This window comes from Pleurodeles waltl, chromosome 4_1, assembly GCF_031143425.1.
Source record: "Pleurodeles waltl isolate 20211129_DDA chromosome 4_1, aPleWal1.hap1.20221129, whole genome shotgun sequence".
Lineage (NCBI taxonomy): Eukaryota > Metazoa > Chordata > Amphibia > Caudata > Salamandridae > Pleurodeles > Pleurodeles waltl.
This window is the reverse complement of record NC_090442.1, coordinates 21269338-21297231: the sequence shown is the minus strand read 5'-3', so window position 1 is coordinate 21297231 and position 27894 is coordinate 21269338. Positions and strand designations below refer to the sequence as shown.

The window sequence follows — 27894 nt, the reverse complement described above, 5'->3', positions numbered from 1 at the left end:
AGACAGAGTGATACTCATTAAGGGGCACCCTTAGCATATAACTTATTGCACTCCTGTATGCAGTACTTGACTAGGGAAAGTCACACAGGAGTTGGTGTTGCCCCAACCCTCCTTCTCAATGCTTACATGATTGTCTTGCCTTTAATCTTTACATTGTGAAATCTTGATTTTGAAATGCATGATGAACTCAGCTAGCTAATGTTCCATCTGAACAAGGGAGGAGGAGACCTGATCCTGTACACCTACAGCAATCAATGAGGATTAGTAAGAGGCCATCAACAGGTTTGAGACTGGAATCCTCTGGCTATCAGTCGGTGCCTCCACTCTAAGCTGTGACTGAACAACAATGTTAAATCAGGATTTTTTGATCCTTAATGTGGAAGACGCAAGACCAGTGGTTTTTAAACCTTTTACTTCCATGGACCCCTGTGTCATTATAGGAGACCTATACTGAGTCATTAGTGGAAGCCGGGGACCCTGGCCTGAGCATTTTTGATCTTTAGAACCAGAAAACTATGTTAAAAAAAAAACAAGCATTTAGCAAACAAATACAGAAAAAAGGAAATATTTTATTTAATGTGCAAAAAAGATGAAAAATCAACATTTAAATTTTGATAGGAAGCTTGGAGCTTTTCAAATTCAATTGAGGACACTCACAATCCATACTATATTCTGTTTGATGCACTTGCACTGCTCCCACAAATCAATCTTGGGATAGCAACTTAGTTTTCAGACTCTAATTTCAAATTCCTTCACACTTAAAGAATGTTTAAAAAAATGTTCACTTGTACATTCTGCGTCTTTTTTTACGTACACTTTATTAATCTCTTAACACTTGAATTTTCTAAGCAGTTATGGACCCCCTGAGAAGGCTTGACAGACCCCCCCCCCCTGGTTTCCCTGGACAACAGTATTAGGAATCACCTTCCCAGGCATATATTTCAGTATTCTCTCTTTATCAATAAGAAAATCACTGTAGAGTCGAGAGAATGTGAGTGAATTAATTAATCAAGATTTATGTGAGAAATAATGTACATTAATGAAACAATACATTAATGGTACAGAAGAATACACAAATTACAAAAATACATATTAACATTCATAAACAGTACTCGAGAAACCAGAAGTATAACATACATCTATTGTTTAAATACTAACTTAAAAGAATCCATAGTTTAAAACACCAGTGGCTGAAATAAACTTGCAGAAGTATGCACCAACAGCTTCCACCAACATATGGATGACATGAATTGTTCAGCTATTGACGTCAATTTATGAGCTAAAACTCACACACTTAGATAATTCCTCTCTAGTTTCAGTATGTTTCATACCTTTGGCCAGTTATTGCAGAACACCTGGGTCATGTAATATTAGGAGGAAAGTTATAACATATTTACAGCTTCTTACATTACCTTTTTTTTAAATATTTTTTTTTTTAAGATTGTTATCTTCATTTTAAGGGCAATAATAAATTGACAAAAGCAGCTTGCAAAATTCAATTCGGTTTTCTTGGTATCTGGCGCCTTCAATTCACACAATTGGGTGTCAGAGCAACTATATGCAACTCCTTGTTCTGCACGTCCCCACTGAAAGTTAGGGACAGATTTCTTATCAATCAACCATTTAATTAATCAGTCATCCCTAGTGGCCTCAGCCCAGGTGAAGAAGACGATACTCAGTGAACTCCACCATGTCACGCAGACAGGAAGCCATGAAGGTAGGAAGAAAAAAGTTTCCTACCTGTGGTAAGGACCTTTTTTGGTGAATACTCTTATCTGCCTGGAGATTCATCACCTGTGGAATAATCCCAGGTGCCAGTCTGGATCTGGAAACTTCAAAGCTCTTATTAACTATCCCTATAACACTTCAATCAAATGGGGAGGTGGGTGGTCAATGAGGAATCTGCAGGTAGATGGACTATATCCCAGAAATATTGTTACAGCAGGTAAGTAACCTCTTGTTCTGATGGACTTGCTTGAGGGTCACCATGCTAACAAGACAATGTCTACCACCTTCGGTGGCAGCTGCATGGAGCTCAGATTTCCCCGCTCAATCTCTAGGCATAAAGGAGAAGGCCTTGGTAACTAGGCTACAGCACCATTCCACTGGGAGAGAAGGTGTAGTCTGCAAGACAGCTTCAGAAGGGGATGTATAGAGAAGCGCTGAGGGTCTTCATACCGCACTCTCCTTGGTCACTCTGGGGCAATGAGAATTACATGTGACTGGTCTTGGTGTAACTTCCGCAGAACCCAAGAAATCAAAGGAAAAGTGTGGCGTAGTTCAAAGTTCCACCTCGACTGAAACATGTCTCCCAAGGCTCCCATGAATGGGTACTGGAGGTCACAGAACTGCTGGAATTGAGCATTTACAGTAAAGGCGAACAAATCCTTTGGAGGAGTACCCCACTTGGTGAAGATGTCTTGGGCTAATATCCATAGCAGACACCACTCATGATCAGCAAGATAATGCCAGCTGAGGCTGTTGGCTTTGACATTCAGGGACACTTTGCTAGGTGGCCGGTGCTCATCTAAATCCCTTGGAGGTGTGCCCAACAATAGTCTCAATGCTTACAGGCAAATGAGATGAGACCCTATTCCTCCTAGCGTATTGACATAGCACATTGCTGCGGAGTTGTCCGCCAGGATCTGGACAGACCAACCATAGATGGAGGTGAAGAAGGCCCCAAGTGCCCACCACAATGCCCACAGTTCTAACAGAACCTGTTGTTCCAGAAAGCAAAGGCCTCTGATCACCAGATCCTCTAGGCAATCTCCACACCCTGAAGTGGAAGCATTAGTAGTACTGTAGCCATGGCTGAAGGGGGAGCAAAGGCCATCTTGCAACTCATGTTCACCTCATTCCCCCTCTAAACTACTCTTGTTGCAGCACTGGGGCAGATTATGATGGAGACAGACAGATCTCCCCGTACTATAGCTACAGGCACCACTGCGTTCGTTGAATGAATCTCTGCAAATAAGAAACTCATACAATATATTTACATACAATTAATCTAACAATGAATCATTTACATAGACCGTGGTGAGCCATCCAATCCCCCAAGGATGCAGCGGTGGAACACCACTGAGGAAGTGACACTATGGTGGGTGCATTTACGGATGCATGTGATCTTGGAAATAAGCAGCACTTCTCCTGCATCAAGTCTTGGGAGGTAAATGCCGTGCGCAAGCATTAACCCTGAGAGTTACAGCTCACGTCTCCTACTTTCAAGTCTCCTGCTTTTGAACTTTGTTCTCTGGCCACAGTCACAGAATCATCAATGTCGAATAAAGCAAACAAACACCACAATCAGCTATGACTATTCTCCAGTTTCTGCTTGTTAAATCAGTTCAAGTGTGTTGGGTTTATAGGTTTTAGGACTAATACCTCAAGTTAGCTGAAAATACACTTGTTAGTCCAAGAATTGTTCATAGTGTTGCTTTTACAGGTAGCGTGATCAGGTGTGCTTGGATGTTTTTCTTTATAGCTCTACTTCATCGGAGGAAAATACACGGTTTCTTTTCTTTTAGTCTGCACTCTGCTGATGTCTTAATGCGTTGCTTGCAACTTCTTTTCTTTTTCTTATATATATAGAAATTAAATAATCAATCACTGACAACAGACTCTTTTATAATTCTACAAATATGTGGGTGTTTCTTCTTTTCTGACTAGTCGGGCTTCTATCATCAACCTTTTTGGCATCTGGCATTTGAATGTCCCACAAAATTGAAATGTTATCATCTTCTGTAATTTGCTGATGGCTATGTAGGCTTGGTATTGACTAAAGCTGTTCTCTTATTCACTGAATTTGAATAGATGTTCCCCTGTGTGTGTTCGCCAATGGTTTTGGAGGTGAGATAACAAACCACAGCTCTTCACACATTCAGTGCACTTGTATGTTTTTTCCCTTGCATGTGTTTGATAATGTCTTTGGAGGTGTGCTAAGCGACTGTAACTCTTCAGACATTTGCTGCACTTGATTGTTTTTACCCAATGTGTGTTTGCTGATGGCTTTGGAGAGCTGATAGTCGACTAAAACTCTTACAAATTTAGTGCGCACGAATGGCTTTTCCCATGTTTATTCACTGAAATTTCCTTAATGTTGAAGATTCACTAAAATTACTTCCACATTCACTGCAATGGTTTGTTTTTTATCCTGTGTGTGTACGCTGATGGCTTTGAAGAGTTGACTACAGCTCTTCACACATTCACTGCACTTGAATGGTCTTTCCCCAGTGTGTGTTCGTTGATGCTGTTTTAGGACTGATAACTGACTAAAGCTCTTTACACACTCAGTGCACTTGAATGGTTTTTCTCCTCTGTGTTTGCTGATGTATCCTGGGATTTGGGGAATCATTAAAACTACTTCCACATTCATTGTAATGGTATAGTTTTTCCCCTGTGTGTGTGTGATCGCTGATGTTTTTGGAGATCTGAAAAATAACTGCAGCTCTTCACACATTCATTGCAATAGTATGGTTTTTACACCTGTGTGTGATTGCTGATGTATTTCGAAGTATGATAAACAACTGAAGCTCTTCACACATACTTTGCAATGGTAGAGTTTTTCGCCTATGTGTGTTTGCTGATGTGTTTGAAGACCCAGTAATCAATTGAAACTCTTCACACATTCATTGCAATGGTATGGTTTCTCCTTATGTGTGTTTGGTGATGTCTTTGGAGGTTTGATAACAGACTAAAGCTCTTTCCACACTCACTGCAATGATATGGTTTTTCCCCGGTGTGTGTTCGCTGATGTATTTGTAGGGTTAATAAGTGACTAAAGCTCTTCTCACATTCAGCGCAATGGTATGGTTTCTCTCCTGTGTGTGTTCGCTGATGTATTCGTAGGTGTGATAACCGACTGAAGCTCTTCACACATTCACTGCAATGGTATGGTTTTTCCCCAGTGTGTGTTCGGTGATGACTTTGCAGGTTTGATAATCGACTGAAACTTTTCACACATTCACTGCATTTGAATAGCTTTTCTCCTGTGTGTGTTTGCTGATGCCGTTGGAGGTGTGATAACACACTGAAACTCTTTCCACACTCACTGCAATGGTATGGCTTTACCCCGGTGTGTGTTCGCTGATGTTGTTGCAGGGTTGATAAGTGGCTAAAGCTCTTCACACACTCACTGCAATGGTATGGTTTCTCCCCTGTGTGTGTTCGCTGATGTATTTGTAGTTGTGATAACTGATTGAAGCTCTTCACACATTCACTGCAATGGTATGGTTTCTCTCCTGTGTGTGTTCGCTGATGTATTTGTAGGTGTGATAACCGTCTGAAGCTCTTCACACATTCACTGCAATGGTATGGTGTCTCCCCTGTGTGTGTTTTCTGATGTATTTGTAGGTGTGATAACCGATTGAAGCTCTTCACACATTCACTGCAATGGTATGGTTTGTCCCCTGTGTGTGTTTGCTGATGTCTTTGCAGGTTTGATAATCGACTAAAACTTTTCACACATTCACAGCATCTGAATGGCTTTTCTTTTGTGTGTGTTTGCTGATGTTGCTTTACTAGTGATGAAAAACTACAGCTCTCACTGCATGTGTATGATTCTTCTTTCTTAGTTAATGCCTTTGGGTCGGGTCTATATTTTTCTACATCACATGACTGCGTATCCTGACGGGCCATGGTTGTAAAGCACTTGCAATATTCTCACATTTCCTGTATTTGTTGGTATTTAGGACATTTGATTTCCCATTTAAAAGTAAAGTACCATGGTCACTAAATACTTGCCATACTCACAATATGAGCAAGGCTTCTCTATGAGAGATTATGTCTTTAGATTGGATAACAGTTTTCAACGTTTTGTGGGTAAGGATTAATCCTTCTCCTCTTGCTCGGTGCAAATTAGGACAGTCCATTGTATTGTAGACAGCAGAACAACCTCTTTCCTTTACCCTTCAGTTGTTTTCTCTGGTTGGTGTGGTGTAACCAGGGTGAGTTTACAATACACCTACAGCCCTGAATTATGGTCCGATATAATTTTAGGAATCAGAGCACGGTGGAAGTCAAATCATACAGATCCCACGATCAAAGCTGGTGTTAGTCGCCTGTTTATTCAGGAGGTGGTTTGTCAGTGTTGTTGCCTTAATTTTCTAGAGGTCATTTCTCAGTCTTGAGGGGTGAAGGTGCACAACGGAGACTCTTACATTCACTGAATTGTCCTTCAGACCTTCTTCCAGCATCTATCAGTCTATGTTCAGGGTCCTCAGTCTCTGATTATTTCTGACTATTTTGTGTTGATTTACTGAACCATTGTTGTTATTCATAAACATTTCATGCATTCAAGGCTTGTTTTCTGTTGGATGTAAAGAGATATAAAATTAGGACATGCAAGTGTGACAGAATGTGAATACACAATATAACTGGCTATAAACACCTCTTCATTTAAACATGAACAGGTTGGGGAAACAGAAGGAGCAGGATGTACTGCTGTTTCTTCAGTTTCAGGAAGTGTATAAAAAAGTTAACTCCTCTGGAAATATGTAACAAAGGGGACTGCACTGTACTGCAGTGTATAACAAAGTTAACTCCTCTAGAAGTATATCACAAAGGTTGCTGCATTCAAATACTTAAATGCTTTCCTGTTCACAATGGATCAGCTCAGGTGCCAACTCCTGTCTTTACCTTGTGTATACCGGCCATAAGGGATGAGAAAACTACTCAGGAAACTAAACTGGACTTTATAGTGATTGACATGGGGCTCCTACGAGCAGATTAAGCCATTCTTAGGGACAGAATAGATGTGAACAAATGGGTGCTGGCAGGAATGCACTCTTTGCTGACGGAGGTGCAGTCCCACATCAAGGCTCTCCAGATGGAGGTATCACAACCATGCGCCAGGGCAGAGCATGCCGAAGGCCAATCTCGCCTGAACAATATAGGAGTGATGGGCATTCTGAAAGGCAGAGGAGGCCCCAATAAGAAACTTTTACTCGAGGACTGGCTATTTCATACAGTCCTTGGTGTTAAACATACCATATCTTCTCACTGGAACAAGTCCACAGGGACTTGTTACACCCCAGCGAGGGGTGACGTGTCTCTTTAACTACTGGGACCACAGCCACATAATGCAAGATGTTGGGTCCAAGGATCCCTGACTAATCTTCAAAGCCTCAATGAACCTGTATCCAGACTACAGTACTCATTCTTGCTGGTCAAACAGAAGCCCAAGCAACTCGGCCAAATATTCTCTTATGTACACAGCTAAATTGCGTTGGTGGACTCTCAAGCCACACTTTTTTTCACAACATTAACAGATGCCTAAGGCGGGCTGAAGACAAAGGGGGTGTCGCCATTGCCCCACGATGTTCAATGGAATACAGACTGGAAACCTTCCAGATCACAACAGCACATGAAAAGGTTACCCAGGAACAAGCCCTCCAGCACGCAGGTGGAGCAAGAAAGTGCCATGGTTGTAGCAGAGGTTGAATTGTGCCACAGTCAAACAATGGCCTTCCGTAGGTCCCCTTCACCCAACCCGACCCAGAGATGATCTATAATTTGGACCTAATTTCCGCTGAATTGCGTACAGGGCTGGTAATTAATACAAATTATGTCTGACTGATTACATGACACCACAAACTGTATCCTGTTTTGGAGTGGCGGGGCCTCAAGAGTGCATTTTGAGAAGGCCATATTCCTCCTGGTCTCGGCTGGGGCATAGGGAGATGAAGAATAGGCACCACCATTAAATTACGGATTGAGCATCTCTTCCCTTGACAACCCAAAAGACTGTAATCCCCTGGATCCAGATGGAACATAGTTCTCTTGTCTGATTTCCTTTTTAGTTTTCCTTTGGCCACGTTTGAGACACAACCAGAGACTGGGAGTAAGGATAATTGTTTTAGGTTTTTGTTTGTGGACATGTTCCATTACTCTATACACACAGGCCGGGGAATGGCTGAGTTCACAGCCTACAGAATTATGAGCCTAGAGGAAGACAGAAGATCAACCTGAGCACTGACATGCTGATGCATCACACTACATTTATGCCCACATAATACATAGTGACTTGGAATATCTGGGCAATGGCCAAGCACGGATGCAGTTACTTAATTTATTTGTACTTTTGCAGCAGGAGACAAATCTGACTGATATGGAACTCCTTAAACTGCAAAGACAGTGAGGGGCCAACTAGTGGCAAACTCATATTTGGCTTATCAATCAATCAGTCAACTTAGATTTGCAGGGGTATCCAGGCACTGGGTTCTTGCTGGGATCAGCCAAAGAGCCAGGTCTTGAGTCCTTTTCTGAATTCAGGGAGAGAGAATGATGTTCGGAGGTGTAGGGGGAGGTTGTTCCAGGACCTGGCAACAAGGTAGAAGGAGCATCCTCTACTGTTGCTTCGTAGGATGCGGGGAACGTAGCGAGGGAGGTGGAGTGCAGGTGTCTAGAGGGTTGCTCGAAGTTCAGGCGGTGGTTGATGTATGCTGGTCCTTGATCACAGAGGGCATTGTAGGCATGTGTCAACATCTTGAATTGGCATCATTTCTGGATGTGGAGCCACTGAAGGTTCCTGAAGTGGGGGGTGAATTGGGTCTGTTTGGGTAGGTTGAGAGCGAGTCTGGGGGCTGAGTTCAGTATCATCTGGAGTCTCTTCAGGAGTTGGGAGGTGAGTTCTGCGTAGAGGGCACTGCTGCAGGCCATTCGGCCAGTGACTAGGGCTTGAGTGACAGCTTCCCTGGTGTTGACAGCGACATTCTGAAGATCTTTCGGGGCATGTGAAGGGTGTGGAAGCAGGCCAAAGAGACTGCGTTGATCTGCCATTTTATTGGGAGTTTGCTGTCCAGGATGATGCCGAGGTTGTGGGTGTCATCTGTCTGTGTGGGTCACAGTTCTAAGGGCTACCAGGTTGTAGGAAAGTACCATCTTGCCTGGCATGTTACCCCCATATTTCACTGTATATATGTTGTTTTAGTCTATGTGTCACTGGGACCCTGCGTGGCAGGGCCCCAGGGCTCATAAGTATGTGCCCTGTATGTGTTCCCTGTGTGATGCCTAACTGTCTCACTGAGGCTCTGCTAACCAGAACCTCAGTGGTTATGCTCTCTCTGCTTTCCAAATTGTCACTAACAGGCTAGTGACCAATTTCACCAATTCACATTGGCATACTGGTACACCCATATAATTCCCTAGTATATGGTACTGAGGTACCCAGGGTATTGGGGTTCCAGGAGATCCCTATGGGCTGAACCTTTTTGTTTGACACATAGGGAGATCTGACAATTCTTACACAGGCCTGCCAGTGCAGCCTGAGTGAAAAAACGTTCACGTTATTTCACAGCCATTTACCACTGCACTTAAGTAACTTATAAGTCACCTATATGTCTAACCTTCACCTGGTGAAGGTTGGGTGCAAAGTGACCAAGGTGACCTTGCCCTTCTTTTCAACAATGAGATGGGGTCCACTCCATTTGTCTTGGAGTGCTCTTGGGGCCACGGGCCCCAAAACCCACACCTTCTGTCCAGGTTGGTACTGAATCAGAACAGCCTTCTGGTCATGCCATTGCTTTTGGAGCTCTTGGCTGGCCTGAAGGTTTTTACTGGCCTTTTTCATGTACTTAGGCCAAGTACATAGTCCACTATATCTTGCTTAGGAGCTTTTAAAGGTTGTTCCCAACCCTCCTTCACAAGTGTTAGAGGACCTCTTACAAGGTGCCCAAATAGGAGTTCAAAGGGGCTGAAGCCCACTCCTTTCTGGGGTATCTCCCTGTAAGCAAAAAGGAGGCAAGGTAACAGGACATCCCATCTCCTCCTGAGTTTTTCAGGGAGTCCCATTATCATTCCTTTGAGAGTTTTATTAAACCTCTCTACCAGTCCATTTGTTTGTGGATGATAAGGTGTGGTGAATTTGTATGTTACACCACATTCCTTCCACATGGCCTTCAAGTATGCAGACATAAAGTTGCTACCCCTGTCTGATACAATCTCTTTTGGGAAACCCACCCTGGAAAAGATTCCCAGGAGGGCTTTTGCCACTGCAGGTGCTGTAGTGGTCCTTAGAGGAATTGCTTCAGGATATCTTGTGGCATGGTCCACTACCACCAAGATAAACCTATTGCCTGAAGCAGTAGGAGGGTCAAGGGGGCCAACTATGTCAACCCCTACCCTTTCAAAGGGAACCCCAACCACAGGTAGTGGAATAAGGGGGGCCTTTGGAGTGCCACCACTCTTGCCACTGGCATGGCAGGTCACGCAAGACTTACAAATATCTTTTGTGTCCTCTGACATCCTAGGCCAGTGAAACAGGGGGACAAGCCTTTCCCATGTTTTAATCTGACCCAAATGTCCAGCCAAAGGAATGCCATGTGCCAGAGTTAGGAGGAACTCTCTGTACTGCAGGGGAATGACCAATCTCCTGGCTGCTCCAGGTTTTGGATCCCTTGCCTCTGTGTACAAGAGGTTGTCCTCCCAGTAAACTCTATGTGAGTCACTGACATCCCCATTTTGCTGCTTGACAGCTTGCTGTCTGAGGCCCTCTAATGTGGGACAGGATTGCTGTGCCACACTCAGCTCCTCCCTGGCAGGCCCCCCTCCACCCAAAAGCTCAGCAGTGTCTGCTGCCAGCTCCTCTGGTGAAGGTTCTGCACAGGGGGGAAATTCTTCTTCCACAGACGTTGAATCATCTGTAGAGGGAGGGATAGTGGGTAGGGATTTACCCTTGCTACCCCTAGCTTTAGGGAGCACTTGGTCCATTGTTCCAGGATCCAAGTCACCCTGTCCTTTTTGCTTTTTGGCCTGAGCCCTGGTTAAAGCAAAAATATGTCCAGGAATGCCCAGCATTGCTGCATGAGCCTCCAACTCCACTTCTGCCCAAGCTGATGTATCTAAATCATTCCCTAGTAGACAGTCTACAGGTAAATCTGAGGCAACCACAACTTTCTTTGGACCAGTAACCGCCCCCAGTTGAGATTCACAACAGCCATGGGGTGGCTAAGAGTGTTATGAGCGTCTGTCACTTGGTACTGGTGACCAAGTAGGTGTTTCTCTATTACCATGGTGACACTGGCACCTGTGTCCCTGTAGGCCTGAACCTCAACACCATTTATTAGGGGAAGTTGCTTGTACTTATCCATATTAAGGCGACAAGCAACCAAGGTGGCCAAATCAATGGCACCTTCAGAGACTAACACAGCCTCTGTGGTCTCCCTAACAAGAACAACCCCAACTAAATTACCAAAAATGAGCCCGGCTACTCCCTTGGATTGGCTATTAGTAGGTTTGCTCCCACTACCACTGCTATTACTAGGGGCACTAGAGGTTGCAGTAGGGGTTGTGGTAGTGGGAGGTTTGGTGCTTTTCTTTGGGCAACTGGCATCAGTTGTCCAATGGCCTTTTACTTTACATAAATAACACCAAGGCTTTTTTACTTGATTAGAAGAGGATTTGGACCCACCACCCCCACCAGAGTGTTTTTGTGGGCCTGATGAAGTCTCATTTTTAGATTTGTCCCCACCCTTGTCAGAAGACTTACCATCCTTCTTCTTGCCATCCTTGTCACCCCCTGTATGAACTTTTCTGTTCACTCTTGTTCTGACCCATTTGTCTGCCTTCTTTCCCAATTCTTGGGGAGAGGTCAGATCTGAGTCCACTAGATATTGGTGTAACAAGTCAGACACACAGTTATTCACAATATGCTCTCTCAGAATTAGATTGTACAGGCTTTCATAGTCAGAAACTTTACTGCCATGTAACCACCCCTCCAAGGCCTTCACTGAATAGTCAACAAAGTCAACCCAGTCTTGTGAGGACTCTTTTCTGGTTTCTCTGAACTTAATCCTGTATTGCTCAGTGGTTAAGCCAAATCCATCCAAGAGTGCATCCTTCAAAACTGCTAAATTATTAGCATCACTTTCTCTAACAGTAAGGAGCCTATCCCTACCCTTTCCATTCAAAGATATCCATAGGATAGAAGCCCACTACCTTTGAGGGACCCCCTGTACCATACAGGCCCTCTCAAGTGCAGCAAACCACTTGTTAATGTCATCCCCCTCCTTGTAAGGGGGAACTATCTTGTGCAGATTCCTGGAATCATGCTCTCTCACAGGATTGCTATCAGGAATACTGCTGCTGCCACCATGGGGTCCAAACCCCAACCTCTGTCTCTCCTTCTCCAGATCTAGGGATTCCCTTCTAGAGCCAGCTGTTGCTGTTTAAGCTTCAGTCTGGTCTCTTCCACTCTCAACTTGTTGAGTTCCCTTTCTAACATTTTGTCTTCAGGGTGGGTTGGGAATGCTTGGACACAGAAGAAATATTGGATTCAACAGAGGGAGACCTGCCCATAACAGCTTGCACTCTAACAACCTGGCCTTCAGGAACAAAAACATCTCTACTATGATGAGAGCTTCTATTACTACCAGCATTGCTAGGTGGTGTGCCAAGGGGCAGATTTGGAAGAGAACCCTGTACACCTCCCTCAACGGGCTCCCCTGAGTCAGAGTGTGAGCTATCTCCTAACTTCTCAATTGAAGTGCCAGCTAGGGTCTTATCATTCTCAATGAGCATGTTAAACAGAAATTCTCTAGAAGGGTTCTTTCCTACCACTAAACCTCTATCAATGCAGAGACTCCTTAGGCTCTTAAAGTTAAGATTGTCATATGTTGTATTGACCATTTTAAGAGAAGTTCCTACATCAGACATGATAGAAGAAGGTTTAGGGAAAGTGGGAAGAGAGAAAAAGTTTCAGGACTTTTTAAAGAACAGGAAAAAAAAACTTTTTCAAACTTTTTGAAAGTTTAGGAGTACTTTTCAGCACTTAGGAGAAAGTGTAAGAGAAGAAAAGCAAAACATTTTGGTTAGGTGTACATACACTGAACGTGTTTTATATATTTTTCTCTTATGAAAAGTACAATATGACAAAGTGGTAAGTAGTTACAAGTACTTATCCCACCGCTGCACAACCAATGTAGGAGGCTGGCCTGGCTTGTAGTGGGTACCAAGGGGTACTTACACTCTGTACCAGGTCCAGTTATCCCTTATTAGTGTAGAAGAGGTGTTTCTAGCAGCTTAGGCTGATAGAAGGTAGCTATAGCAGAGCAGCTTAGGCTGAACTAGGAGACATGCAAAGCTCCTACTATACCACTGGTGTCATATGCACAATATCATAAGAAAACACAATACACAGATATATTAAAAATAAAGGTACTTTATTTTTATGACAATATGCCAAAAGTATCTCAGTGAGTACCCTCAGTATGAGGATGCCAAATATACACAAGACATATGTACACAATACCAAAAATATGCAGTAATAGCAAAAGGAAGTAATGCAAGCAATGTAAAGTTACAGTAGATTGAAATAGGAGCACATAGGGATAGGGGCAACACAAACCATATACTCCAAAAGTGGAATGCGAACCACGAATGGACCCCAAACCTATGTGAGCTTGTAGAGGGTCGCTGGGACTGTAAGAAAACAGTGAGGGTTAGAAAAATAGCCCACCGCAAGACCCTGAAAAGTAGTTGTAAAGTGCACCTATATTCCCCAGAGAGCACAGCAGTTGTGATAGGGGAATTCTGCAAGGAAGACCAACACCAGCAATGCAACCAAAGTGGATTTCCGGACGAGAGTACCTGTGGAACAAGGTGACCAAGTCCAAGAGTCGCGACAAAGTCGAGTTTGGGCAGATGCCCAGGAAATGCCAGCTGAGGGTGCAAAGAAGCTGCCACCGGATGGTAGAAGCTGTGGATTCTGCAAGAACGAAGAGGACTAGAAACTTCCCCTTTGGAGGATGGATGTCCCACATCGTGTAGAAGCTTGCAGAGGTGTTCCCACGCAGAAAGACCGCAAACAAGCCTTGCTAGCTGCAAGGGGTGCAGTTAGGGTTTTTGGATGCTGCTGTGGCCCAGGAGGGACCAGGATGTCGCCACTTGGATGAGGAGACAGAGGGGGCGCCCAGCAAGTCAGGGAGCCCTCACAGAAGCAGGCTGTACCCGCAGAAGTACCGGAACAGGCACTTAGAAGAGGAGTGAACTGGAGCTCACCCGAAGACACAAAAGGGAGTCCCACGACGCCGGAGGACAACTCAGGAGGTTGTGCACTGCAGGTTAGAGTGTCGGGACCCAGGCTTGGCTGTGCACAAAGGAAATCCTGGAAGAGTGCACAGGAGCTGGAGCAGCTGCAAATCACGCGGTACCCAGCAATTCAGTCTAGCGTGGGGAGGCAAGGACTTACCTCCACCAAACTTGGACTGAAGAGTCACTGGACTGTGGGAGTCACTTGGACAGAGTTGCTGAGTTCCAGGGACCACGCTCGTCGTGCTGAGAGCGGACCCAGAGGACCGGTGATGCAGTCTTTTGTTGCCTGCGGTTGCAGGGGGAGGATTCCGTAGTCCCAGGGGAGATTTCTTCAGAGCTCCTGGTGCAAGAAGGAGGCAGGCTACCCCCAGAGCATGCACCACCAGGAAACAGGCGAGAAAGCGGCAGGATCAGCAATACAAGGTTGCAGTAGTCGTCTTTGCTACTTTGTTGCGGTTTTGCAGGCGTCCTGAGAAGTCAGCGGTCGATCCTTTGGCAGAAGGTGAAGAGAGAGATGCAGAGGAACTCTGATGAGCTCTTGCATTCGTTATCTAAAGAATTCCCCAAAGCAGAGACCCTAAATAGCCAGAAAAGGAGGTTTGGCTACCTAGGAAGGAGGATAGGCTAGCAACACAGGTAAGAGCCTATCAGAAGGAGTCTCTGACTTCACCTGCTGGCACTGGCCACTCAGAGCAGTCCAGTGTGCCAGCAGCACCTCTGTTTCCAAGATGGCAGAGGTCTGAAGCACACTGGAGGAGCTCTGGGCACCTCCCCTGGGAGGTGCAGGTCAGGGGAGTGGTCACTCCCCTTTCCTTTGTCCAGTTTCGCGCCAGAGCAGGGCTGGGGGATCCCTGAACCAGTGCAGACTGGCTTATGCAGAGATGGGCACCATCTGTGCCCATCAAAGCATTTCCAGAGGCTAGGGGAGGCTACTCCTCCCCAGCCCTGACACCTTTTTCCAAAGGGAGAGGGTGTAATACCCTCTCTCTGAGGAAGTCCTTTGTTCTGCCTACCTGGGCCAGGCCTGACTGGACCCAAGGAGGGCAGAAACCTGTCTGAGGGGTTGGCAGCAGCTGCAGTGAAACCCCGGGAAAGGCAGTTTGGCAGTACCCGGGTCTGTGCTAGAGACTCTGGGGATCATGGAATTGTCTCCCCAATGCCAGAATGGCATTGGGGTGACAATTCCATGATCTTAGACATGTTACATGGCCATGTTCGGAGTTACCATTGTGACGCTATACATAGGTAGTGACCTATGTATAGTGCACGCGTGTAATGGTGTCCCCGCACTAACAAAGTCCGGGGAATTTGCCCTGAACGATGTGGGGGCACCTTGGCTAGTGCCAGGGTGCCCACACACTAAGTAACTTAGCACCCAACCTTCACCAGGTGAAGGTTAGACATATAGGTGACTTATAAGTTACTTAAGTGCAGTGGTAAATGGCTGTGAAATAACGTGGACGTTATTTCACTCAGGCTGCAGTGGCAGGCCTGTGTAAGAATTGTCAGAGCTCTCTATGGGTGGCAAAAGAAATGCTGCAGCCCACGGGGATCTCCTGGAACCCCAATACCCTGGGTACCTCAGTACCATATACTAGGGAATTATAAGGGTGTTCCAGTATGCCAATGTGAATTGGTGAAATTTGTCACTAGCCTGTTAGTGGCAATTCTGAAAGCAGAGAGAGCATAACCACTGAGGTTCTGGTTAGCAGAGCCTCATTGAGACAGTTAGTCATCACCCAGGGAACACATACAGGGCACACTTATGAGCACTGGGGCCCTGGCTGGCAGGGTCCTAGTGACACATACACTAAAACAACATTTATACAGTGAAGTATGGGGGTAACATGCCAGGCAAGATGGTACTTTCCTACACAACCCCCCCCCCCCCCAAACGAAGGACAATAAGACTAGCCATGACCTGATGAGTCTTCATTGTCTAAGTGGAAATATCTGGAGAGTCCATCTGCATTGGAGTGGGTACTCCCAGGTCTATGTTCCACTGTATAGTCCATTCTCTGTAGAGATATGGACCACCTCAACAATTTAGGGTTTTCACCTTTCATTTGTTTTAGCCAAAGTAGAGTTTGTGGTCTGTCTGAACAATGAAGTGAGTGCCAAACAGGTATGGCCTCAACTTCTTCAGTGCCCAGACCACAGCAAAGGCCTCCCTCTCTATGGCAGACCAACGCTTTTCTCTAGGGGTCAACCTCCTGCTGATAAAAGCAACAGGTTGACCCTGGCCCTCAGAATTGAGTTGTGATAAGACTGCCCCTACCCCTAATTCAGATGCATCAGTTTGAACAATGAATTTCTTGGAGTAACATGGGCTTTTTAGGACAGGTGCAGTGCACATGGCCTGTTTCAGCTCCTCAAAAGCTTTCTGACAGCTAGATGTCCACAATACCTTTTTAGGCATTTTCCTGGAGGTGAGGTCATTAAGTGGGGCTGCAATAGAGCCATAGTTCTTAATTAACCTATTGTAATACCCAGTGAGGCCTAAGAAGGCTCTCACCTGGGTCTGAGTTGTAGGGGGAATCCAATCTACGATAGTTTGGATTTTCCCCTGAAGTGGTGCAATCTGTTCTCCACCTACCAGGTGTCCCAGATGAGCCACTTTCCCCTGCACTATCTGGCACTTTGAAGACTTGATAGTGAGGCCTGCCTTCTGCAGGGCCTCCAAAACTTTCCATAGGTGGACCAGGTGATCATCCCAGGTGGAGCTAAAGACAGCTATATCATCTAGATATGCTGCACTAAAAGCTTCCAGCCCTTGCAGGACTGTATTCACCAACCTCTGAAAAGTGGCAGGTGCATTTTTCAAACCAAAGGGCATTACTGTGAATTGGTAGTGCCCTCCAATAGTCGAAAATGCAGTTTTTGCTTTTGCATCCTCTGATAACTTGATCTGCCAATACCCTGCAGTCAAATCAAAGGTGCTTAGATATTTGGCAGATGCCAGTGTATCTATGAGCTCATCTGCCCTGGGTATAGGGTGAGCATCAGTTTTTGTTACCTGGTTGAGACCTCTGTAATCTACACAAAACCTCATTTCCCTTTTTCCATCTTTGGAGTGAGGCTTTGGTACAAGCACCACAGGAGAGGCCCATGGGCTTTCAGAATGTTCAACCACTCCCAGTTCAAGCATTTTCTGAACTTCTTGTTTTATGCAGTCCCTGACATGGTCAGGCTGCCTATAGATCTTACTTTTGACAGGCATGCTGTCTCCAGTATCTATAGTGTGCTCACACCAAGAAGTGGTGCCTGGCAGAGTAGAAAAGAGTTCAGAAAACTGACCCAGGAGATTTATGCAGTTGTCTTTCTGCTCAGCAGTAAGACAGTCTGCCAACACTACACCTTCCACTAGAGCATCTTGTTCTGTGGAAGAGAAGAGATCAGGGAGAGGGTCACTCTCTTATTCCTGTCCTTCATCTGTTGCCATGAGCAGGGTGAGATCAGCCCTGTCATAGTAGGGTTTTAGGCGATTGACATGGAGCACCCTAAGGGGACTCCTGGCAGTGCCCAGGTCAACCAAGTAGGTGACCTCTCCCTTCTTTTCAACAATGATGTGGGGTCCACTCCATTTGTCTTGGAGTGCTCTTGGGGCCACAGGCTCCAATACCCACACTTTCTGTCCTGGTTGGTACTGAATCAGAACAGCCTTCTGGTCATGCCATTGCTTTTGGAGCTCTTGGCTGGCCTGAAGGTTTTTACTGGCCTTTTTCATGTACTCAGCCATTCTGGATCTTAGGCCGAGTACATAGTCCACTATGTCTTGCTTAGGAGCTTTTAAAGGTTGTTCCCAACCCTCCTTTACAAGTGTTAGAGGACCTCTTACAGGGTGTCCAAAGAGGCGTTCAAAGGGGCTGAAGCCCACTCCTTTTTGGGGTACCTCCCTGTAAGCAAAAAGGAGGTAAGGTAACAGGACATCCCATCTCCTCCTGAGTTTTTCAGCGAGTCCCATTATCATTCCTTTGAGAGTTTTATTAAACCTCTCTACCAGTCCATTTGTTTGTGGATGATAAGGTGTGGTGAATTTGTATGTTACACCACATTCCTTCCACATGGCCTTCAAGTATGCAGACATAAAGTTGCTACCCCTGTCTGATACCACCTCTTTTGGGAAACCCACCCTGGAAAAGATTCCCAGGAGGGCTTTTGCCACTGCAGGTGCTGTAGTGGTCCTTAGAGGAATAGCTTCAGGCTATCTTGTGGCATGGTCCACTACCACCAAGATAAACCTATTGCCTGAAGCAGTAGGAGGGTCAAGGGGGCCAACTATGTCAACCCCTACCCTTTCAAAGGGAACCCCAACCACAGGCAGTGGAATAAGGGGAGCCTTTGGTGTGCCACCAGTCTTGCGACTGGCTTGGCAGGTCACACAGGACTTACAAAAGTCTTTTGTGTCCTCTGACATCCTAGGCCAATGAAACAGGGGGACAAGCCTTTCCCATGTTTTAATTTGACCCAAATGTCCAGCCAAGGGAATATCGTGTGCCAGAGTTAGGAGGAACTCTCTGTATTGCAGAGGAATGACCAATCTCCTGGCTGCTCCAGGTTTTGGGTCCCTTGCCTCTGTATACAAGAGGTTGTCCTCCCAGTAAACTCTATGTGAGTCACTGACATCCCCATTTTGCTGTTTGACAGCTTGCTATCTTAGACCCTCTAATGTGGGACAGGTTTGCTGTGCCACACTCAGCTCCTCCCTGACAGGCCCCCCTCCACCCAAAAGCTCAGCAGTGTCTGCTTCCAGCTCCTCTGGTGAAGGTTCTGCACAGGGGGGAAATTCTTCTTCCTTAGAAGTAGAATCATCTGTAGAGGGAGGGATAGTGGGTAGGGATTTACCCTTACTAACCCTAGCTTTAGGGAGAACTTGGTCCTTTGTTCTAGGATCCAAGTCACCCTGTCCTTTTTGCTTTTTGGCCTGAGCCCTGGTTAAAGCAAAAATATGCCCAGGAATGCCCAGCATTGCTGCATGAGCCTCCAACTCCACTTCTGCCCAAGCTGATGTCTCTAAATCATTCCCTAGTAGACAGTCTACAGGTAAATCTGAGGCAACCACAATTTTCTTTGGACCAGTAACCCCCCCAGTTGAGATTCACAACAGCCATGGGGTGGCTAAGAGTGTTGTTATGAGCGTCTGTCACTTGGTACTGGTGACCAAGTAGGTGTTGTTCAGGGTGTACCAGTTTCTCTATTACCATGGTAACACTGGCACCTGTGTCCCTGTAGGCCTGAACCTCAACACCATTTATTAGGGGAAGTTGCTTGTACTTATCCATATTAAGGGGACAAGCAACCAAGGTGGCCAAATCAATGGCACCTTCAGAGACTAGCACAGCCTCTGTGGTCTCCCTAACAAGACCAACCCCCAACTAAATTACCAAAAGTGAGCCCAGCTACTCCCTTGGATTGGCTATTGTAAGAGGCTGGACTGGCTTGTAGTGAGTACCAAGGGGTACTTGCACCTTGCACCAGGCCCAGTTATCCCTTATTAGTGAATAGGGTGTCTAGCAGTTTAGGCTGATAGATAATGGTAGCTTAGCAGAGCAGCTTAGGCTGAACTAGGAGACGTGTGAAGCTACTACAGTACCACTTAGTGTCATATGCACAATATCATAAGAAAACACAATACACAGTTATACTAAAAATAAAGGTACTTTATTTTTATGACAATATGCCAAAGTATCTTAGAGTGTACCCTCAGTGAGAGGATAGGAAATATACACAAGATATATATACACAATAGCAAAAATATGCAGTATAGTCTTAGAAAACAGTGCAAACAATGTATAGTTACAATAGGATGCAATGGGGAAACATAGGGATAGGGGCAACACAAACCATATACTCCAAAAGTGGAATGCGAACCACGAATGGACCCCAGACCTATGTGACCTTGTAGAGGGTCGCTGGGACTATTAGAAAATAGTGAGAGTTAGAAAAATAACCCTCCCCAAGACCCTGAAAAGTGAGTGCAAAGTGCACTAAAGTTCCCCTAAGGACAAAGTAGTCGTGTTAGAGGAATAATGCAGGAAAGACACAAACCAGCAATGCAACAACTGTGGATTTCCAATCTAGGGTACCTGTGGAACAAGGGGACCAAGTCCAAAAGTCACAAGCAAGTCGGAGATGGGCAGATGCCCAGGAAATGCCAGCTGCGGGTGCAAAGAAGCTTCTACTGGACAGAAGAAGCTGAGGTTTCTGCAGGAACGAAAAGGGCTAGAGACTTCCCCTTTGGTGGACGGATCCCTCTTGCCGTGGAGAGTCGTGCAGAAGTGTTTTCCCGCCGAAAGAACGCCAACAAGCCTTGCTAGCTGCAAATCGTGCGGTTAGCGTTTTTGGACGCTGCTGAGGTCCAGGAGGGACCAGGAGGTCGCAAATTGGACCTGAAGAGAGAGGGGACGTCGAGCAAGACAAAGAGCCCTCACTGAAGCAGGTAGCACCCGGAAAAGTGCCAGAAACAGGCACTACGAGGATGCGTGAAACGGTGCTCGCCAAAGTTGCACAAAGGAGTCCCACGTCGCCGGAGACCAACTTAGAAAGTCGTGCAATGCAGGTTAGAGTGCCGTGGACCCAGGCTTGGCTGTGCACAAAGGATTTCCGCCGGAAGTGCACAGGGGCCGGAGTAGCTGCAAAGTCGCGGTTCCCAGCAATGCAGCCCAGCGAGGTGAGGCAAGGACTTACCTCCACCAAACTTGGACTGAAGAGTCACTGGACTGTGGGGGTCACTTGGACAGAGTCGCTGGATTCGAGGGACCTCGCTCGTCGTGCTGAGAGGAGACCCAAGGGACCGGTAATGCAGCTTTTTGGTGCCTGCGGTTGCAGGGGGAAGATTCCGTCGACCCACGGGAGATTTCTTCGGAGCTTCTGGTGCAGAGAGGAGGCAGGCTACCCCCACAGCATGCACAAGCAGGAAAACAGTCGAGAAGGCGGCAGGATCAGCGTTACAGAGTTGCAGTAGTCGTCTTTGCTACTATGTTGCAGGTTTGCAGGCTTCCAGCGCGGTCAGCAGTCGATTCCTTATCAGAAGGTGAAGAGGGAGATGCAGAGGAACTCGGCTGAGCTCATGCATTCGTTATCTAAAGTTTCCCCAGAGACAGAGACCCTAAATAGCCAGAAAAGAGGGTTTGGCTACCTAGGAGAGAGGATAGGCTACTAACACCTGAAGGAGCCTATCAGCAGGAGTCTCTGACGTCACCTGGTGGCACTGGCCACTCAGAGCAGTCCAGTGTGCCAGCAGCACCTCTGTTTCCAAGATGGCAGAGGTCTGGAGCACACTGGAGGAGCTCTGGACACCTCCCAGGGGAGGTGCAGGTCAGGGGAGTGGTCACTCCCCTTTCCTTTGTCCAGTTTCGCGCCAGAGCAGGGGCTAAGGGGTCCCTGAACCGGTGTAGACTGGCTTATGCAGAATTGGGCACATCTGTGCCCAAGAAAGCATTTCCAGAGGCTGGGGGAGGCTACTCCTCCCCTGCCTTCACACCATTTTCCAAAGGGAGAGGGTGTCACACCCTCTCTCAGAGGAAGTTCTTTGTTCTGTCATCCTGGGCCAGGCCTGGCTGGACCCCAGGAGGGCAGATGCCTGTCTGAGGGGTTGGCAGCAGCAGCAGCTGCAGTGAAACCCCAGGAAGGGCAGTTTGGCAGTACCAGGGTCTGTGCTACAGACCACTGGGATCATGGGATTGTGCCAACTATGCCAGGATGGCATAGAGGGGGCAATTCCATGATCATAGACATGTTACATGGCCATATTCGGAGTTACCATTGTGAAGCTACATATAGGTAGTGACCTATATGTAGTGCACGCGTGTAATGGTGTCCCCGCACTCACAAAGTTCAGGGAATTGGCTCTGAACAATGTGGGGGCACCTTGGCTAGTGCCAGGGTGCCCTCACACTAAGTAACTTTGCACCTAACCTTTACCAGGTAAAGGTTAGACATATAGGTGACTTACAAGTTACTTAAGTGCAGTGTAAAATGGCTGTGAAATAACGTGGACGTTATTTCACTCAGGCTGCAGTGGCAGGCCTGTGTAAGAATTGTCAGAGCTCCCTATGGGTGGCAAAAGAAATGCTGCAGCCCCTAGGGATCTCCTGGAACCCCAATACCCTGGGTACCTCAGTACCATGTACTAGGGAATTATAAGGGTGTTCCAGTAAGCCAATGTAAATTGGTAAAATTGGTCACTAGCCTGTTAGTGACAATTTGAAAGTAATGAGAGAGCATAACCACTGAGGTTCTGGTTAGCAGAGCCTCAGTGAGACAGTTAGGCACCACACAGGGAACACATACATGCACACCTATGAGCACTGGGGCCCTGTGTGACAGGGTCCCAGTGACACATACATATAGGCTACAACCTTATGAGCACTGGGGTCCTGACTAGCAGGGTCCCAGTGACACATAACAAACATACTGAAAACATAGTGTTTTCACTATGAGCACTGGGGCCTAGCCATCAGGATCCCAGTGAGACAGTGAAAACAGTGACAAACATCCTGACATACACTCACAAACAGGCCAAAAGTGGGGGTAACAAGGCTAGAAAGAGGCTACTTTCTCACAGCTATTAGTAGGTTTGCTCCCACCACCACTGCTATTACTAGGGGCACTAGGTGTAGCAGTAGGGGTTGTGGTAGTGGGAGGCTAGGTGCTTTTCTTTGGGCAACTGGCATCAGTTGTCCAATGGCCTTTTACTTTACATAAATAGCACCATGGTTTCTTTACTTGATTAGAAGAGGATTTGGACCCACCACCCCCACCAGAGTGTTTTTGTGGGCCTGATGAAGACTCATTTTTAGATTTGTCCCCACCGTTGTCTGAAGACTTACCATCCTTCTTCTTGCCATCCTTGTCACCCCCTGTATGAACTTTTCTGTTCACTCTTGTTCTGACCCATTTGTCTGCCTTCTTTCCCAATTCTTGGGGAGAGGTCAGATCTGAGTCCACTAGATATTGGTGTAACAAATCAGACAGACAGTTATTCAGAATATGCTCTCTCAAGATGAGATTGTACAGGCTTTCATAGTCAGAAACTTTACTGCCATGTAACCACCCCTCCAAGGCCTTCACTGAATAGTCAACAAAGTCTACCCAGTCTTGTTAGGACTCTTTTCTGGTTTCTCTGAACTTATTCCTGTATTGTTCAGTGGTTAAGCCAAATCCATCCAAGAGTGCATTCTTCAAAACTGTAAAATTATTGGCATCACTTTCCTTCACATTAAGGAGCCTATCCCTACCCTTTCCACTGAAACATAGCCATAGGATAGCAGCCCATTGCCTTTGCGGGACCCCCTGTACAATACAGGCCCTCTCAATTGCAGCAAACCACTTGTTAATGTCATCCCCCTCCTTGTAAGGGGGAACTATCTTATGCAGATTCCTAGAATCATGCTCTTTCACAGGATTACTATCTGGAATACTGCTGCTGCCACCATGGGGTCCTAACCCCAACCTCTGTCTCTCTTTTTCTAAGTCTAAAGATTCCCTGTCTAGAGCCAGCTGTTCCTGTTTAAGCTTCAGCCTGGACTCTTCCACTCTTAATCTATTGAGTTCCCTTTCTAACAATCTGTCATCAGGGTGGGTGGGTTGGGCATGCTTTGACACAGATGAATGATGAGAATGCTCAGAGGGAGATCTGCCCCTAACAGTTGGCACCCTAACAACCTGGCCTGCAGGAATAAAGTCATCCCTACTGTGATGTGAGCTCACATTAGTACCAGCTATGCTAGGTGGTCTGCTAAGGGGCAGGTTGGGAAGGTTACCTTCTAACACTTTGACTGGGGCCTCCCCTGAGTCAGAGTGTGAACTATCTCCTAACTTCTCAATGGAAGTGCCAGCTAAGGCCTTATCATTCTCAATAAGCATGTTAGACAATAATTCTCTAGAGGGATTCTTTCCCACCCCTAAACCTCTATCAATGCAGAGACTCCTTGAACCCTTCCAGTTAAGGTGGTCATAAGCTGAGCTGACCAAGTTAGTAGAAGTTCCTACATCAGACATGATAGAAGAAAGGTTTAGGGACAGATAAAAAAGAGAAAAAGTTTCAGGACTTTTTAAGGAAACAGAAAAAAAACTTTTTCAACTTTTTAGAAACTTTTTGAAAGTTTAGGAGTACTTTTCAGCACTTAGCAGATTGTGTAAGAGAAGAAAAGCAAAACTTTTTGGTTAGGTGTACATACACTGAACTTGTTTTGTATATTTTTCTCTTATGAAAAGTACAATATGACAAAGTGGTAAGTAGTTACAAGTACTTATCCCACCGCTGCACAACCAATGTAGGAGGCTGGCCTGGCTTGTAGTGGGTACCAAGGGGTACTTACACTCTGTACCAGGTCCAGTTATCCCTTATTAGTGTAGAAGAGGTGTTTCTAGCAGCTTAGGCTGATAGAAGGTAGCTATAGCAGAGCAGCTTAGGCTGAACTAGGAGACATGCAAAGCTCCTACTATACCACTGGTGTCATATGCACAATATCATAAGAAAACACAACACCCAGATATACTAAAAATAAAGGTACTTTATTTTTATGACAATATGCCAAAAGTATCTCAGTGAGTACCCTCAGTATGAGGATGCGAAATATACACAAGACATATTTACACAATACCAAAAATATGCAGTAATAGCAAAAAGAAGTAATGCAAGCAATGTAAAGTTACAGTAGATTGCAATAGGAGCACATAGGGATAGGGGCAACACAAACCATATACTCCAAAAGTGGAATGCGAACCACGAATGGACCCCAAACCTATGTGAGCTTGTAGAGGGTCACTGGGACTGTAAGAAAACAGTGAGGGTTAGAAAAATAGCCTACCCCAAGACCCTGAAAAGTAGGTGTAAAGTGCACCTATATTCCCCAGAGAGCACAGATGTCGTGATAGGGGAATTCTGCAAGGAAGACCAACACCAGCAATGCAACCAAAGTGGATTTCCAGACGAGAGTACCTGTGGAACAAGGGGACCAAGTCCAAGAGTCGCGACAAAGTCAAGGTTGGGCAGATGCCCAGGAAATGCCAGCTGAGGGTGAAAAGAAGCTGCCAACGGATGGTAGAAGCTGTGGATTCTGCAAGAACGAAGAGGGCTAGAATCTTCCCCTTTGGAGGATGGATGTCCCACGTCGTGTAGAAGCTTGCAGAGGTGTTCCCACGCAGAAAGACCGCAAAGAAGCCTTGCTAGCTGCAAGGGTCGCGGTTAGGGTTTTTGGATGCTGCTGTGGCCCAGGAGGGACCAGGATGTCGCCACTTGGATGAGGAGACAGAGGGGGCGCCCAGCAAGTCAGGGAGCCCTCACAGAAGCAGGCTGTACCCGCAGAAGTACCGGAACAGGCACTTAGAAGAGGAGTGAACCGGAGCTCACCGGAAGACACAAAAGGGAGTCCCACGATGCCGGAGGACAACTCAGGAGGTTGTGCACTGCAGGTTAGAGTGTCGGGGACCCAGGCTTGGCTGTGCACGAAGGAAATCCTGGAAGAGTGCACAGGAGCTAGAGCAGCTGCAAATCACGTGGTACCCAGCATTGCAGTCTAGCGTGAGGAGGCAAGGACTTACCTCCACCAAACTTGGACTGAAGAGTCACTGGACTGTGGGAGTCACTTGGACAGAGTTGAGGAGTTCCAGGGACCACGCTCGTCGTGCTGAGAGGGGACCCAGAGGACCGGTGATGCAGTCTTTTGTTGCCTGCGGTTGCAGGGGGAGGATTCCGTTCGCCCACGGGAGATTTCTTCAGAGCTCCTGGTGCAAGAAGGAGGCAGGCTACCCCCAGAGCATGCACCACCAGGAAACAGGCGAGAAAGCGGCAGGATCAGCGATACAAGGTTGCAGTAGTCGTCTTTGCTACTATGTTGCGGTTTTGCAGGCGTCCTGAGCAGTCAGCGGTTGATCCTTTGGCAGAAGGTGAAGAGAGAGATGCAGAGGAACTCTGATTAGCTCTTGCATTCGTTATCTAAGGAATTCCAAGAGACAGAGACTGTAAATAGCCAGAAAACAGGGTTTGGCTACCTAGGAGAGAGGATAGGCTAGCAACACCTGAAGAAGCCTATCAGAAGGAGTCTCTGGCGTCACCTGATGGCACTGGCCACTCAGAGCAGTCCAGTGTGCCAGCAGCACCTCTGTTTCCAAGATGGCAGAGGTCCGGAGCACACTGGAGGAGCTCTGGGCACCTCCCAGGGGAGGTACAGGTGAGGGGAGTGGTCACTCCCCTTCCCTTTGTCCAGTTTCGCGCCAGAGCAGGGCTAAGGGGTCCCTGAACCGGTGTAGACTGGCTTATGCAGAAATGGGCACCATGTGTGCCCATGAAAGCATTTCCAGAGGCTGGGGGAGGCTACTCCTCCCCTGCCTTCACACCATTTTCCAAAGGGAGAGGGTGTAACACCCTCTCTCAGAGGAAGTCCTTTGTTCTGCCATCCTGGGCCAGGCCTGGCTGGACCCCAGGAAGGCAGATGCCTGTCTGAGGGGTTGGCAGCAGCAGCAGCTGCAGTGAAACCCTGGGAAAGGCAGTTTGGCAGTACCAGGGTCTGTGCTACAGACCACTGGGATCATGGGATTGTGCCAACTATGCCAGGATGGCATAGAGGGGGCAATTCCATGATCATAGACATATTACATGGCCATATTCGGAGTTACCATTGTGAAGCTACATATAGGTAGTGACCTATATGTAGTGCACGCGTGTAATGGTGTCCCCGCACTCACAAAGTTCAGTGAATTGGCTCTGAACAATGTGGGGGCACCTTGGCTAGTGCCAGGGTGCCCTCACACTAAGTAACTTTGCACCTAACCTTTACCAGGTAAAGGTTAGACATATAGGTGACTTATAAGTTACTTAAGTGCAGTGTAAAATGGCTGTGAAATAACGTGGACGTTATTTCACTCAGTCTGCAGTGGCAGGCCTGTGTAAGAATTGTCAGAGCTCCCTATGGGTGGCAAAAGAAATGCTGCAGCCCATAGGGATCTCCAGGAACCCCAATACCCTGGGTACCTCAGTACCATATACTAGGGAATTATAAGGGTGTTCCAGTAAGCCAATGTAAATTGGTAAAAATGGTCACTAGCCTGTTAGTGACAATTTGGAAAGAAATGAGAGAGCATAACCACTGAGGTTCTGATTAGCAGAGCCTCAGTGAGACAGTTAGTCACTACACAGGTAACACATTCAGGCACACTTATGAGCACTGGGGCCCTGGGTTACCAGGGTCCCAGTGACACATACAACTAAAACAACCTATATACAGTGAAAAATGGGGGTAACATGCCAGGCAAGATGGTACTTTCCTACAATGTAACACAGGGACAAGAGGCCTTTTATTGTCACCTTCACCGGTGGACGAGAGGCTTTTTATTGTCACCTTCACCGGTGGGTGTAAAACTGAACCGCAGCTGAGATACAAGAGGACTGAAGGCTCATATTCAGGGCATCATTCTTCTGCCTTAGAAGCTCCCCCATCACTGAGAGAACTACCATGAGGCCAAACAAGCGTTAGAGATTTTACAACAAGAATACTTGGATATTATATTTAAATATATATAAAAGGGAAACTCTCTACTCTTTGTCTTGACTGTCCCCTTAAAGCCCACCGGCCGCTCTCCCCCGCCCCGGCCCCCCAGGCCTCACCTCCTGTGTCACCCCGAAGCTCCCACTTCGTCCTCTGTGAGGAAGTGCTGAAGAGTTTTACTTCCGGGTGACCGGAGGCAGCGACAGCACCAGCAGCTGGTGGGGAGGTCTGATGAGCCGCTCTCAGCAGAGGCAGAAAAGCATCAGAACCCGGTGAGGCCTTTGAGTAATATAACTTCCGGGTCAGCCGCGGTAGAGGCAGAACAAGCAGCGGAAGCTGATGAGCTCCTCTCAGCAGAGGGAACGTAATAGTATCC

General features: G+C 46.6%; 1 protein-coding gene across 1 annotated transcript; it reads right to left on the bottom strand.

Annotated features, from left to right (window-relative positions):
* Positions 1 to 600: 600 nt before the first annotated feature.
* LOC138287276 (zinc finger protein 436-like) lies at positions 601 to 27749 on the bottom strand. The gene is made up of 2 exons (XM_069227636.1): positions 27638 to 27749; positions 601 to 6307 (listed from the first exon to the last, which is right to left on the bottom strand). The coding sequence occupies exon 2, from the start codon at positions 5635 to 5637 to the stop codon at positions 4621 to 4623; it is 1017 nt and encodes a 338-aa protein (XP_069083737.1). The 5' UTR covers positions 5638 to 6307; positions 27638 to 27749; the 3' UTR covers positions 601 to 4620.
* Between the last annotated feature and the right edge of the window lie 145 nt (positions 27750 to 27894).

Excerpts from the sequence above, each read along its gene's own strand:
- LOC138287276 (XM_069227636.1), bottom strand. The coding sequence starts at position 5,637 with ATGGCCCGTCAGGATACGCAGTCATGTGATGTAGAAAAATATAGACCC.